At 34.2% G+C, this 13,759-nt stretch overlaps 1 protein-coding gene across 5 annotated transcripts; it reads right to left on the reverse strand.

Moving 5' to 3' along the window:
- Positions 1-1,287: 1,287 nt before the first annotated feature.
- Positions 1,288-9,553, reverse strand: LOC108205380 (uncharacterized). 5 transcript variants are annotated; one of them, XM_017375322.2, is made up of 13 exons: positions 9,368-9,553; positions 9,100-9,183; positions 8,865-8,998; positions 8,564-8,722; positions 8,038-8,253; positions 7,829-7,906; positions 6,319-6,659; positions 6,111-6,221; positions 5,508-5,995; positions 4,318-4,486; positions 1,968-2,207; positions 1,749-1,883; positions 1,288-1,644 (listed from the first exon to the last, which is right to left on the reverse strand). In XM_017375322.2, exons 3-13 carry the CDS (start codon positions 8,992-8,994, stop codon positions 1,522-1,524), a joined length of 2,190 nt encoding a protein of 729 aa, XP_017230811.1. In that variant the 5' UTR covers positions 8,995-8,998; positions 9,100-9,183; positions 9,368-9,553; the 3' UTR covers positions 1,288-1,521. The 5 variants fall into 5 exon arrangements, with proteins under 5 accessions (XP_017230811.1, XP_063935909.1, XP_063935915.1 ...); XM_064079839.1 differs by lacking the exon at positions 9,100-9,183; XM_064079845.1 differs by lacking the exon at positions 8,038-8,253 and having other exon boundaries at positions 9,368-9,552.
- Positions 9,554-13,759: the final 4,206 nt, after the last annotated feature.

Consider the following 13,759-nt stretch of genomic DNA (forward strand, 5'->3'; position numbering starts at 1 on the left):
GCGAGTACATGCAAGATAAATTCGTTTGACTGAAACAATTAGATACCAGGGAGAGCCAAACAGGCTAACAGTTCCACTGAGAGCCAAACAGGCTAACAGTTCCACTGATGGATGATAATTCCAAGACAGGACAGGAACAATGCCACGCCATGGAACTCGATCCAATAAAACAATGTTTGAGGCGACTCTTTCTGGCCTCATCTCACTAAGCAAGCCACAGAACAATGTATATAGCTCTGATGAGAATTCAAGAACTGGACTGAACAAACCAATCTATGTATTTGTGAGCTTAAGCTTTGTTGGGCAGGAAACTTTGTAAATAGCCTCGGGTTTACGATTTAAAACTGCAGAATAGCATATAGCTTAAAACAATCATTCTATATAAAATGTAATTCAATCTGTGAATATTTTATAAGTTTCTAGGATCCAAATGTTCATTCAACATCTGATCCATAGAAGCTTTTACCTATTCTGCTTGTAGTTTTGCATTTTATCAGATAAGCATATTCAAAAAGAAAAAACTTATCCAGGCACATAAAGAGACCGGTCTGCAATTGTAAGTAGGGAGGTCTTGGGAGCAAGATTTTTGTTTCCAGAGCAAATTCAATTCTCTCTCCCCCTTGCATCCACATAAATCATACAACTTCAGTACAAATTTCTGCACATTGCTCTAGAAATTATAAAACTGCTCTGGATATAACATTTTCCAGAATGTAATATATGAAGAAAAAACTCATGATCCTCCAACTGATCGGAATTACAGAACATTAAAAAGTCTAACTGAATTGAAACTTTTATGCCATAACATCTAGCCTATCTACCCTCAAGAAGGAAAATAATTTCCGGTCTTTCAAATTGTTGACCCTCCTGAATAATATACAGAGCATCACATTTATAACAATGATCTAATAATTAGTAAATCATAATCTACACAGTATCACATTTTTTAAGGTGATCAAATAACTAGTAAAATATATTAGCATCGGAGGAACATCAACTTGTTTGCTCACAAACAGAAAGGAGCATATACAGGCAGAATTTCTACAGGACAATCAATTCTACTAGTTGTAGCAAACCAACTATTATAACCAAGGTCATCAACAGATCATCTAAGCAGTATGATCCTCCAAAACTGTATCCTACCTCATCTTGTCAAGTCGACTATTAGACAATAAAAAGCTGTAAAACCGACTATAAATTAAAACCCTGAGGGAAGGACGATCAAGCTGCTAGCTCATAATTTAAGCATTAGCATCAAACGACTATAAATTAAAATTACAAAGGACGGACAATCAAGCTACTATGCTCATAATTAAAGCAGTGGCATCAAACTTGTGCACAATGCTTTCATGTTCCAAAATTGTAGATATTACACAATTTTACAGGTTTCTAGAGACCGAAATCACTTTTCCATAATATACACTCACCGGGCACAACATAACCACCAAAACTTTATCACCGCCGCTACAAGATTCTATGCTGGCTCTCTGAAAAGTGTATTCTAGCCAAGGTAAAAACCCTCTACTCTATTATCCGAGTTATTACGCCAACAGCCACTGTTCTTCCTTCTGATCTTAGGAACACCCTCCCCAGAGACTTACTACTTGAAAACTCCTCGACGCAAACTGTTTCTTGCGTAACCACCTAGAATATGAGAGAGGTTACAACAGGTAAGGCTCTATAACTCGACTGAATCCTGTACAACTAAAAGGGGCAGTATAGCATTACAGAATTAATTGTTTTAATACCTCTACTACAGCACTCTGCTTTGATAGTAGACATCGTGGTGCTTTCTTAGTCACTTTTCCGGTCTTGGAATCAAGCAGCGACAATATCTTCACTACTCTTGCAGCCTCCTTTGCATGATGTACGTGAAACTCCAACTGTTTGTGTTACGAAGAAAATTATTAGCAAATGGTTATTTGAATGCAAATCATATATAAATTTGTAAAAAAGGTCTAGGCAACCTGTGAGCCAGCAAGAATAGGGGTGGTGACATCCAGTATAAGAACCTTCAGCTCCAAATGCTTTGCAACTGCTACAGGAAAATCAGGATGACATAACACATCCCCAGTCTTTACCCGACTCCCTTCAATAGCTTGCAAACTTAGAGCTACATTATCTCCAGCCCTTGCAACAACACAAGGCTGGGAGTCACGTTCAATGGAACGAACAACCCCTATATCTCCTGATGGCATAAGTAAGACCTAACACCAACATGCAAATTAAATAATTAGTACAACTAATATGCTAAACCAGGAAAAAAGGAGATAATTAATGATGTCAATAGATTACAATCAGCATTAATGGACAAAATAACCTTGCACTCTTTAGATGTGCGCAAATCATGAAACATGAAATTGATCACATTGCTGACTCGGCATACATCACACATAGGGCTGTCAAACGGATAATTCGGATACGGATATGCCTATATCCGTATCCGTATCCGCAATGGCCGGATTCAGATACGGATAATATCCGTTTTATTTCGGATACGGATAATATCCGCTTTTTCTCGGATACGAATGCGGATATTTCGGACGGATGTCGGATATTTTTGATGACTCTACCGTATTAACGATGATTTTCGAACAATTTTTTTATGACCAAGCTCAAATAATATTTTTATATTTTTATAAAGTGTTTGAGTATTTGTACAATTATATAAAATTTATGTAAATGTATTATTTAATGCATAAACACACACTGCAAGCTAAATAAAATAAAATTTTAATTACATATACTTATATATTATATAATTTAAATATCATATATGTATTTAATTTCGGATTCGAATATCACGGATTCGGATACGGATAATATCCGTTTTATTTCGAATACGAATAATATCCGCTTTTTCTGGGATACGGTTGCGAATTTTTCGGACGGATATCGGATCTTTCGAATTTTTTTGACAGCCCTAATCACACAGAAGACAAACCACACTCATGACATTCCACATTGAAAAAGTACAGCAACCAGTAAAGATTAACACTGTCCAATACTGGATGCCTGGACTCAAAAATTGCACCAGCTCTATAGTAGCAAGGCGGGTCACTTGAAAGTGCCAATTTTGGTTATCAAACAATAACTAAAAATCAGTAACATAGGTTAGACAGAGGAGGGAGGCTAGGAGAGGGAGAGATTGCATATGCTACCACATGTACGCCGCCCTCCTAAGAATATTTCAGAAATATTACACCAGAAAGCTGATGTTCTACAGGTTTTTCTTTTCGACAGATGTTCTACAGAATTTTGTTATGCAGTCTTGCGTAATTTTGGGCAACTCAAAAGCACATGTCCCTTTGTTAAGTTCTAGATCTATAAATAAGAATATTATTCTATGTGGTTTAGAACTACAGGTCAACAAGTTAAGAACTAGAAACCTACAAAGGTAAGAGGCTAAAACATACTAACCCTATGAACATGCAATGAAGCAGATCCATAACTTAAGTAGGAACAAGTTTAGATATTAAAAGATACTATAATCACCACAGGTATGTACCATGTATCATTGTCCCCAAGTGGGCAAGACACTAAAAACTACTCTATTATTTATATTTTTAAGAAAAGAGAAGAATGATACAGAAGCATGATGATACAAGTTGATTAATAGAGTGACCACTTCTTCTACAGAAACTATAATATATTATGACACACACACACACACACAACTCATGTTTATCCAAATATTATTGTAAGAAAAATCAAATGGGGTTATAAGCTTTATTAGAGCATCCCCAAGAAGCTCTCTATTCAAGCTCTTAAGCTAAAATTTGAGGAAAATTTTTCAGAACCAAGCTCCAAGAGCCTCCTAAAGTCTTCTTCAAATCCTTAAGAGCTCCTTCATTCTCCTCATTTTAAGAGTTTCTCTCCTCTCCCTAACTCCAACATACATGCGTGATTTTGTTTACATGTATCTAATTAAGTAATAAAGAATAGATAGAGAGTGAAATAGAGGAAGACTGTTGGAGTGTATATGAAATTTTAACTCCTAAATAGTTAAGAGTTGATTTTTTATATTATTTTTAGAGAAAAGTTTAGGTGATTGTTGGAGTTGCTCTTAAATGACCAAAACAAGATTGCTAAATTTCAAGTTGCAAACACATCAATTAAGTGCTGGATTCTATTGAAGAATATAAAAGCATTCTTAATCGACTGACTATAACATATACTGGCAAGGCACATATGGAACTAAAGAATGATGACCAAAAGTTTCCTGATACACTTGTTTTCATCATAATTAAATCTCAGCAGTGGTAAAATAGAAAATATTATAAATAAATTTATTCAAGACAAGCCACAAGTACATACTTTTGATCCGCTTCGAAGAGCTCCAGCCTCTAATTTCCCACTTGCCGACCCCTGTCCTTGTGATTGTGATTTTATAAAATCGCATATGGGCATCCGCAGAGGCTTTGAATAATCTCTAGTAGGAGGTTGAATAGAATTAATTGTATCCAACAGACAAGGTCCGTTATACCTGAGATGTAACAAGACAACCTTAATAATAAGAAGCACAGCTTTTGGGCAATATTTCTATCAAACAATGATAAATTTATTTATGTTTTGTAAGTAAGAAAAGGCCAAGCACAAACATACACTAGTTGAGGAGAAAAACAAGAAGAAACAAGATGAATATTACACTTTGTTTTAAAATTAAAATGTTGCCAGTTCTTCTTAGGTAGAGATACAATGACACTGTATATATTTTGCCACAATTCACAGCTATTGAATAAAAGCAGGCAAAAGCTTACTTGCTTTCTATCTATGTGGCAACACCAATATTGCTTTTTTTTTTTTGTTGACAATAACTTAAACTCTCCACAGTAACCTAAAATAGTTAGGATCATTAATTAGTAATCATTAAATCTAACGAAGACTTGAAATGGTATTCAGTCAGTGCTCTTGAAAGGACACTAATTGAACAACTGGCAATTTTAGGCAAGCTACATTTCAAGGAACGGAATTTCTTTAATAGTTCTTGACATCGCAAGTAATTTTACTCTATTGTTTTCAACTTATATCCAACCTACAACCATGTCATGTCCATGCCATGTGGATACAAGGTAATATTGGAGAGCCCAGTAATAAAAAGGACACAAGAAACAGTAGGAGTAGGAGGCTATCAATTTTAACTTGAAGAAGTCATGTAAAGGTGTTAAGCAACATTAATGTTAATTACTGGAAATGCTAATTATTACCGACTTCCAAACAAATTAAGGATGATCTACAATGGAAAAACTTTAAAAGGGCCCAAATATTTTATGTTGCTCCACTGCCAATCCTTTAGCAGATGTATAGGGTTCACTAGGTTGACACTGGGTTCACTAGGTTGACGCAGAAGGCAGAACATATAGGTGAAAGTGGATGAGCCCACAATTTAATGCTACAAACTTTGAGCATGGAGAACCACTTGTAGTTCATATATCAATATCATCTAAGGTAATGGAATCTGAAAAGTACAATATAAAAAATCAATAAGAAAACACAAGAAGACTTACCAGGACGACAGGCGTACATCAGAAGCTGATGCAACCAAATTCTGGTTTTCTATTGCACTTAATGGAATCCAATACAGGGAAGAATCCTTAAAACCACAAGAGCGGAGAAATGTTCCAAGTTGCTGTTTGATCATGTTGAAACGGTCCTTAGAGTATTCCACGCCATCCATCTTATTAATTGCAACTATTAATTGATCAACACCAAAACTTCTAATAAGTTGTGCGTGCTCCCGTGTTTGTCCTCCAGTACTGTCAATTCCTACTTCAAAAGAACCTGGTGAGGCATCTATAACAAGAACTGCAGCATCTGCTTGTGTTGCCCCAGATATCATATTAGGAATAAAATCTTTATGCCCTGGAGAGTCAAGCAGCACAACATGATACTTTTTTGTATCAAAATAGGCAACAGCCACTGTCATAGTTATTCCCCTTTCACGCTCTTCAGTGCTTTCATCCAGGGCCCAAGCATAAGCAAATGACCCCTTCCCCTGATTATACACAAATTGCTTACTATAAAAATTTGGACTTCTCAACATAATCATCAAAACACAATGGCTTGATTAATTTAAAAACATTCATTGGTTATCGTAATCCAAAACTTACTTGATTTTTCGCATCCTTTTCATATTTGTGCATTTGCTTCTGGGATATTCGACCTAAAAGATGTAGTAACCTTCCCGAGAGCGTTGACTTTCCGGAATCAACATGGCCAACCTGAACAGATGCGTAACAAATGACCTTGACAGTTAGCTGAAGTAAAGAAGAGCCAAATATGCAATTTATGAGAAATAAAAAGAGCAGGGAGACTTACAATAGCCAGATTAAGTTGACTTAAGCTATCTTCTGACTGATTAGGCAGCATCCATTTCTCAGGTTTATATTGAGACTGTGACGTAGCCCTTTCACCATTTACATCCTTCAACTTTTCAGAGTTTACATTCAATGACATATGGTTCAGGTTATCTGATAGACTTTTTTTCTCCCTTCCCTCAAGTGACGTAAGAGCATCATTTTCTGCTCTCTTGCTATTAGTTTTTGAAACAATTGATGGGGCGCCAGATTGTTTAGTTGTTACCAGTGGTTCACAACTATTTTTGCTGGAGTCCCTAGCTCTTGAAGGAACTTGTGAAGTTGATAACTTGCTATCAGCGACTGCATGTTTTGATGGAAAATGAAACTAATGACATTCAATTCCATTGTATAACTATAATCTTACAAGAACAAGGAAGGGAAATAAAATTGCTATGACCACAAACATGAAATCATCATGCACATATAATTTGAATACATGATATAACAAGGTTACATAAGAATTTCAGCACAGATCTTACGATAGAAAAATTTATAAATTTTCTGGATGAAAACAGGGAAGCATGATCATGACTTATAGACACTTAAATTATTATGAGGGATGTTTAGGTCTGGGGTAAAAAAAGTAATCATCGTTTGCACATTGTTAATAAATGCCCTTGTCGAATCCCATATGCCTCTACTAGACTACTACTACTCACTAAAGCAAAAAACACTATATGAAGCATAAGCTTGGGATTTTGTCTAGAAAATACTAGCTGTCTTCAGATCATATTATATATAAAACTATCATTTATTACATATTTTTCATTTGACATGTGGCAACATAAGAATTGGAATATTTCAAAGAGAAAAGGTTGGACTGAAATTGTTACTAATCTGGTGCATAATTGCGTACTTCTCCCTTGTCTATGCACTACTTCACATTTCCACTAAAACCAAAAAGAAATCCAGACCTATTTGAAAAGACGGGAGAATGTACAATTTGTGTTATAAATTATTTCTTCAATCCTGATGAGGCTGAAGTTTCTCAAATGATTTCTTAATATCTCCTATTTGTTCTGCCAACCGTACACACACACACACACACACACATATGTACATATACATATGTGTGTGTGTGTGTGTGTTATATTGCAGTGCAGGATCTACGATTTTATAATACGGCTAAATATATGAGGACTACTTAAAAGTCAGCTATAAAGGGTACAATCTACTGACAATTCAATAGCTTTGCCAGCAACTTAAACTATAAATCTGGTTCCATGAATAACAAACATTAAAATCTAATAAATAAAACAGTTGATTGGCTAAACCTTGATAGCGGGTGAACAAGAATTATATTCATGATGAAATTGACCACAACACTTTACTATTCATTGACAGTTCAAAAGCTTCACTACAAACACATTATTAGGCATTCTTTGGAAAGCTGACCATCAACGAGATTCCAAAGAAAACCAGTGGTGTTGAAAGTTTGTCATAGAAATCTAAAGTTGGCAAAAAAATACCTTTAGAACCTAATCTTGAAGAACGCATCCCTGTGGATACTAAGTCATCTGGAGATGGAACATCAAACTTGAAAGGGGCTGAAAATATTATTATAGATTTTAATTATTAATTCAGTTATGTTAAGCATGAGTAGGTTAAACACTAAATACTCTTCAGTATAGGTGATTTATCTATAAATGGGGTCCTCAGATCTACAAAAATTGCAGACCTTTTTTAAATTTGTAATAGTTTGAAGAGCTAAAGGTCTTATTGATATCATGAAATAGTCCTTTGGTGTTTCCAGGCTTGTAAGTATTATTGTCCTCTTTTGCCAAAATTTCAACTTTCTCTGGTTGAATTGTTGCACCCTTTTTTGTGTGCGGCAATGATGCAAATAGAGATTTGGCCATTACGGAAACTCCGGAATCTTTGCATATGCCACCAACTGCATGAAAAAGATCTGATCTAAGAAAGTCCTAGAAAAGGAGATTGGGTGTATGAAACAAGGACACAAGTATAGCTGATAGGTAATCTAGAGCTAGTAAAGAAGGACAGAGAGATGTAGGGGGAGATAATAGCAAGAATAGAGGGAACTAGATGGCTTTGAGCTAGGAAAAGCGAAGACACATAAGTTATGACAATAATCAGAGCAATAAATCCCTATACATCAAGCTAAAAAAGGGTAAAAAAAAAGAGAGTAAAGTTCTGACAGTAGTATGTTCAAAACACACATATGTGAAGTAGCAAATGCATACCTGAATTGATATTGCTGTTGCTACCACTTTTCACCAGAGGATTACGAAAAACTCCACATATATCACAACAAGGCATGTTGTCCTCATTATCATATGTACATATGGGGCAACGCCATATGGCTGAATCAATACTGACATGTTTTGTTCTAGATTCTACGCCTGTTGCCACAAAACAACACCAAACGCTAAATGCATGCCACAGGATTATAAATAATTAACTTCCCCTTTAATGTAGAAACATGGATAAAATCCAGATATTGTAATAGAACAAAAACAAAAGTTCCCAAAAACAAACACTCACCCTTTTCTTCTACGCGAGGAGTATCGTCCTCATAATCATAGTCATCACCACAGTCATCATAATCATCATCATACATGTCATATTCATCATCGTCGTCATGATCAACTCCAAATTTCACTTTACGAGGCATGGCCCTATATTCAATACAAAAACAAAATCACATTACTCAACCACCTCATTCAAACTCCATATCTTACGATACTCGCAACACACACAAAACAAATAAAAATCACACCTTAATTAGGATGCAGCAATTCCAGTAACAAGAATTAGAGTGCAAAACTTCAAGTCCACCAAAGCTAAATTATAATCCAAAAACCTGACAGAACAGCAATAATACAATAAACAATCTTTCAGACCCACAAACAGCACATTGTGATACAATGAACATCACAAGTCATAATACACACAAACAAACATATATACATGAATTGGGTGACTTGAAAGCATAAAGACAACATCATTAACAGGCGTATTGAAGTAAGAGAGGCAGTAGTGCATACCCAAATCGTGAATTGCGAAACCCTAGGCAGATTTGCAATCTGAGTGCTAGATTTTCAAGTCCCACTGCTTGTAAGCCTCCACGCTCTTATAAAGAACTACTCCTGTGTCTTAAACTATTACACCTATAACCTATTTGGATTAGGAATTGAAACGATCGGAAATCGGAGCATGTGTGCCCCTGATTCGGGAAAAGAAAATCAGGGGTCCATGATGTTTTTTAATATTGAAAATTTAATTTTTTTAATATATTAATTTATAAAAATAAATTGTTTGTTATATATTTTTTTCTTTTTTTATTTTATGTATGTTTTTAAATTAGTGAGTTTTAAATTATCCCTTAACTTCAGTTATTTAACTATTTATGTTATTTAAAGATGAAAATTTAAAATAGACAATAAGAAATATTTGTGAAATATAAATCAAAAGAAAAATCATGATAACGGTATTTAGTATATAATTTAGTATAAGTAGAAAATGCTTCTAAGTTATCTAAATACGTAGAGTAATAATAATATGTTAATTTAATTAGCTTAATCTTTTAATTTATAAAATAAAATGTATTTTAATATTGCATTTCTTTTCTTTTTTCCTGAAACATGTAATATTATGTTGAAAAAATAATATTACATTCTTAAATGTCCACATGTTATCTTATATACAAACGTATAAGATTATAATATTAATTTATAATCTTCAAAAGGATTATGTCCTTTGTGTATATTGCTTTTGAGCGACTATAGTCTAGAAGTGAGTACAAAAGCTAGAAAAAAAAAATCTACCAAACAATTTAATACATTTTGATTTTGATTTTGAATAAAAGTTGAACCTAAATGAAACCGAACTGATTATCATTCTAATAACTAAGCTAACAAATTCAATACACACTAATATAATTAATAAATATAGTTATATTTTTAGAAAAATAAACAATGCATAGGTGAAATAATGAAAAAAAATGTTTATAGCAGTGGATAGTTTATTGGTTTTCAATAAGAAATATACAATCTTTCTATTTTCTAATGAGATTGGAGTTAAGTGCGTATACTGAGAAATATTTCTTGATGAGATCATAGCTAATCAAAATCAATCATTCTTTTCTAATGATCATATTGGAGCTAATAAAAATTAAACACATGACCAAAAAGTGATTGGTAGCATATATGTTAAGTCACAAAGTAGAAAATATGAAGTTTGTCAATAATATGCTATTGTTTTATTTGGGTCATGTTCTAGAGAGAACCACTAACCATAGAACCATAGAACCACAATTTTTTAAAATTAAAAAATATATAATATATTTGTTACATAGTCAAGGGCACTATAGACCCAAAATATTTAAGATAAAAATCAGCGCTCAATTTTGATTTGATTGACAACTTTCCAAAATTCACCGGCGCTACTACATCAGCAGCATCGAATCATTCTCGAATCATCAAATCTTCAGCATCTTTAAATCAAGCTTCTCTGTAGAAGGTGAGAACAATTTTATACATATATATACATACACTCGTCGATGAACTAACGAAACCATTGATTATACTTGCAGTGCACGAAGAACAGTGCAAACGAAGATTGTGCGATAACAACACAATGGATAAGATTAAGACTAGATTTTTTACCAAAACTTGTTGGTGTTCGATTGAAAGTCTTATCACAAAGCTAAAGTTACGAGTGGGGATATTGAGGTTCACATGCTGAACCTCTGTCTAGAGGAAGTCGTATCCACCATGTTTTCAAGTGTGTTGTCGGAGGTGATTAAAAACAATTATCGTGGAATGAGTATTGATGTTGATATGAAAAAGAATGTTGTACAGTAGAGAGCGTTCGAATTGAATTGTTATTACAAATATAAAATTCCACCATAACTGAAGTGGCACATAAAGCGGCACATAAAATTCCACCTTAACTGAACCGCTACATAAAGGTTCATATGCAGAACCTCTGTATATGGGAAGTCAAATCCAACAAGATTACAATTTGGTTGTTTGAAATGACTGAGAATAGTTATGGTGGAAGGAGTATTTGTGTGAATTGGGGAAAAAATGGCACAAACACTAAAGTTCATAGTACGAACCTCTATCTATTGGAAGTCAACACCAACAAGTTTTGGTGTTGATATGAAAAAGAAGGTTGTAATGTAGAGAGCGTTCAATTTGAAGTGTTAGTACAATTCTAAAATTCTGAAGCGGCACATAAAGGTTCATATGCTGAACCTCTGTATATAGGAAGTCAAATCCAACAAGATTACAATTTGGTTGTTTGAAATGACTGAGCATACTTATGGTGGGATGAGTATATGTGTGGAATTGGAAAAAAATGGTACAAACATTGAAGTTCATATGCTGAACCTCTGTCTATAAGAAGTCAAATCCACCAAGTTTGCAATTTGGTTGTTCGAAATAACTAAGCATAGTTATGATGGATTGATTATTTGTGTTCATTGGGAAAAAAGTGGTACATTACAGATCATTTGAATGAAATATCATCACCAAAGTTAAATTTCAGATGCGAAACTTACAAGTTTCTATTAGCTACTTTTATTAATTTTTGTATCTTCGATCTTGTGAATCATAGATATAGTTGGATGATTATGTTTGGAGATTTTTATTTTATTCCTCATTACCTAATCGTGGTACAAGGAGTCATGTTCCTCTTAGAAACCTTGGTCTAGGAACCTTTAAATCTTCAAGTATTAATAAGGGTTCTGTAGCAGAACCTTTGTGTATATTCACTTAAAAAAAGGGTTCTGTAGCAGAACTTTTGTGTATATTCACTTTAAAAAAGGGTTCTGTAGCAGAACCTTTGTCTATATTCACTTTAAAAAAGGGTTTTGTAGCAGAACCTTTGTGTATATTCACTTTAAAAAAAGGGTTCTGTAGCAGAACCTTTGTGTATATTTACTTTAAAAAAGGGTTCTATAGCAGAACCTTTGTGTATATTCACTTTAAAAAAGAAATCAAGTAAAGGTAAAATTAAAGTACACTGAGATTATAAAGGTGAAGAGGAAATGTGTAAGAATAATAGAGCTGCCAAGATTAGCGGAGTTCATTTTGTAAGAATTATAGTACGAGAGGTTATTGTAGTTGAAGGTCCATCAACCGTTAAAATCTAATGCAGAACCTCAAAGTCCTGATGTATAAAAATATAGTTGTCATGTAGAAAAGTCCCTATATAGTAACCAGTTGGACAATTCTTGAGAATTATCTTAGCCTCACATTCACACTTACGAGTATTAGTCCTTCTACGTTTAATCGTTTTCCCCTCAAACCTTCCGGCGCTACTACACTCTACATATTTATGTGTCATGACTCCACCTTTGTATTTTGCAGAGCTCTTACGTACAACAAGCCCGCATAGTCGCCCATATTCAGTATAAAATTCAAATACAGCTTCAACATCTGGAAACATCTGATTAACATATGGCTTGGACTTCTTATCACATTTCGGTATCCAATATTCTTCTCCGTCAGGTGATGTGTACTTGTACGAATCCACATAAATATCTTCATTGAGCTCATTAGTCTCCCATGGAATGCTGAGTAGCAGATTGTGATCCGTTATTTTCAACAGATATAATGTAAGATAAACACGTAGATTGTCAAAATATATAAGAATTGGTGTGCAGCAGCAGAACCTAAAATAAAGAGACGTGAGTATACATTCGTGTTTCTTCATGAACGCCCTCCATTGAGTACCAAATGAAAGAACACGGAATGTAGTGTATGGAAAAATATGAAAAACAATCTGAAAGTAATACATACAGCTAAGTTGTAACTGTTGTTTATGATTGATTTTGATTGATTTTGATTGATTTTCAATAAATGACAATATATGTAAAATTACACCACTATCCTTATAATTGATTGTACATATTTTATACTGATTGTCATATTATTTTTAAAGATTCCCTACGTTAATCTTGAGCCATTAAATCCAAATGAATCCAACGGTTGAGAATTGGTTCTATGATTCTATTTTAAGCCTTGGTTCTCTCTAGAGCGCGACCCTGTTTTATTATGATCTTCCAAATATTCGTGTTTAGAAGTGGCCAAACGAGCCTGCCCAGACAAACCGTGTCGAGTCGTTGGTGAGCCGAGTTGGCCATCTCTGAATTCATTAACGACACGCCTCTGGCACACGTATAATGTTGGGGTAAAACTACTTGGCCATGACTCAACCGTGTACAATCCACCATCCACCGAGTTAAGCGAGTCACACTAGTTATCGCTATCTTTTTTAAAATAATGCGTAGAAACTGCATATAATTATTTTTAATAATTTATTATGTACTAAATAAAAGAGTATGATACTTCTATTAATTTTGTCAATTAAAAAATATTAATTAATTTCATTGTCCTCGTACCTCGTACTTAAAATCCTACCACCTGAAG

The sequence above is a fragment of the Daucus carota genome, chromosome 1 (genome assembly GCF_001625215.2).
Source record: "Daucus carota subsp. sativus chromosome 1, DH1 v3.0, whole genome shotgun sequence".
Taxonomy (NCBI): domain Eukaryota; kingdom Viridiplantae; phylum Streptophyta; class Magnoliopsida; order Apiales; family Apiaceae; genus Daucus; species Daucus carota.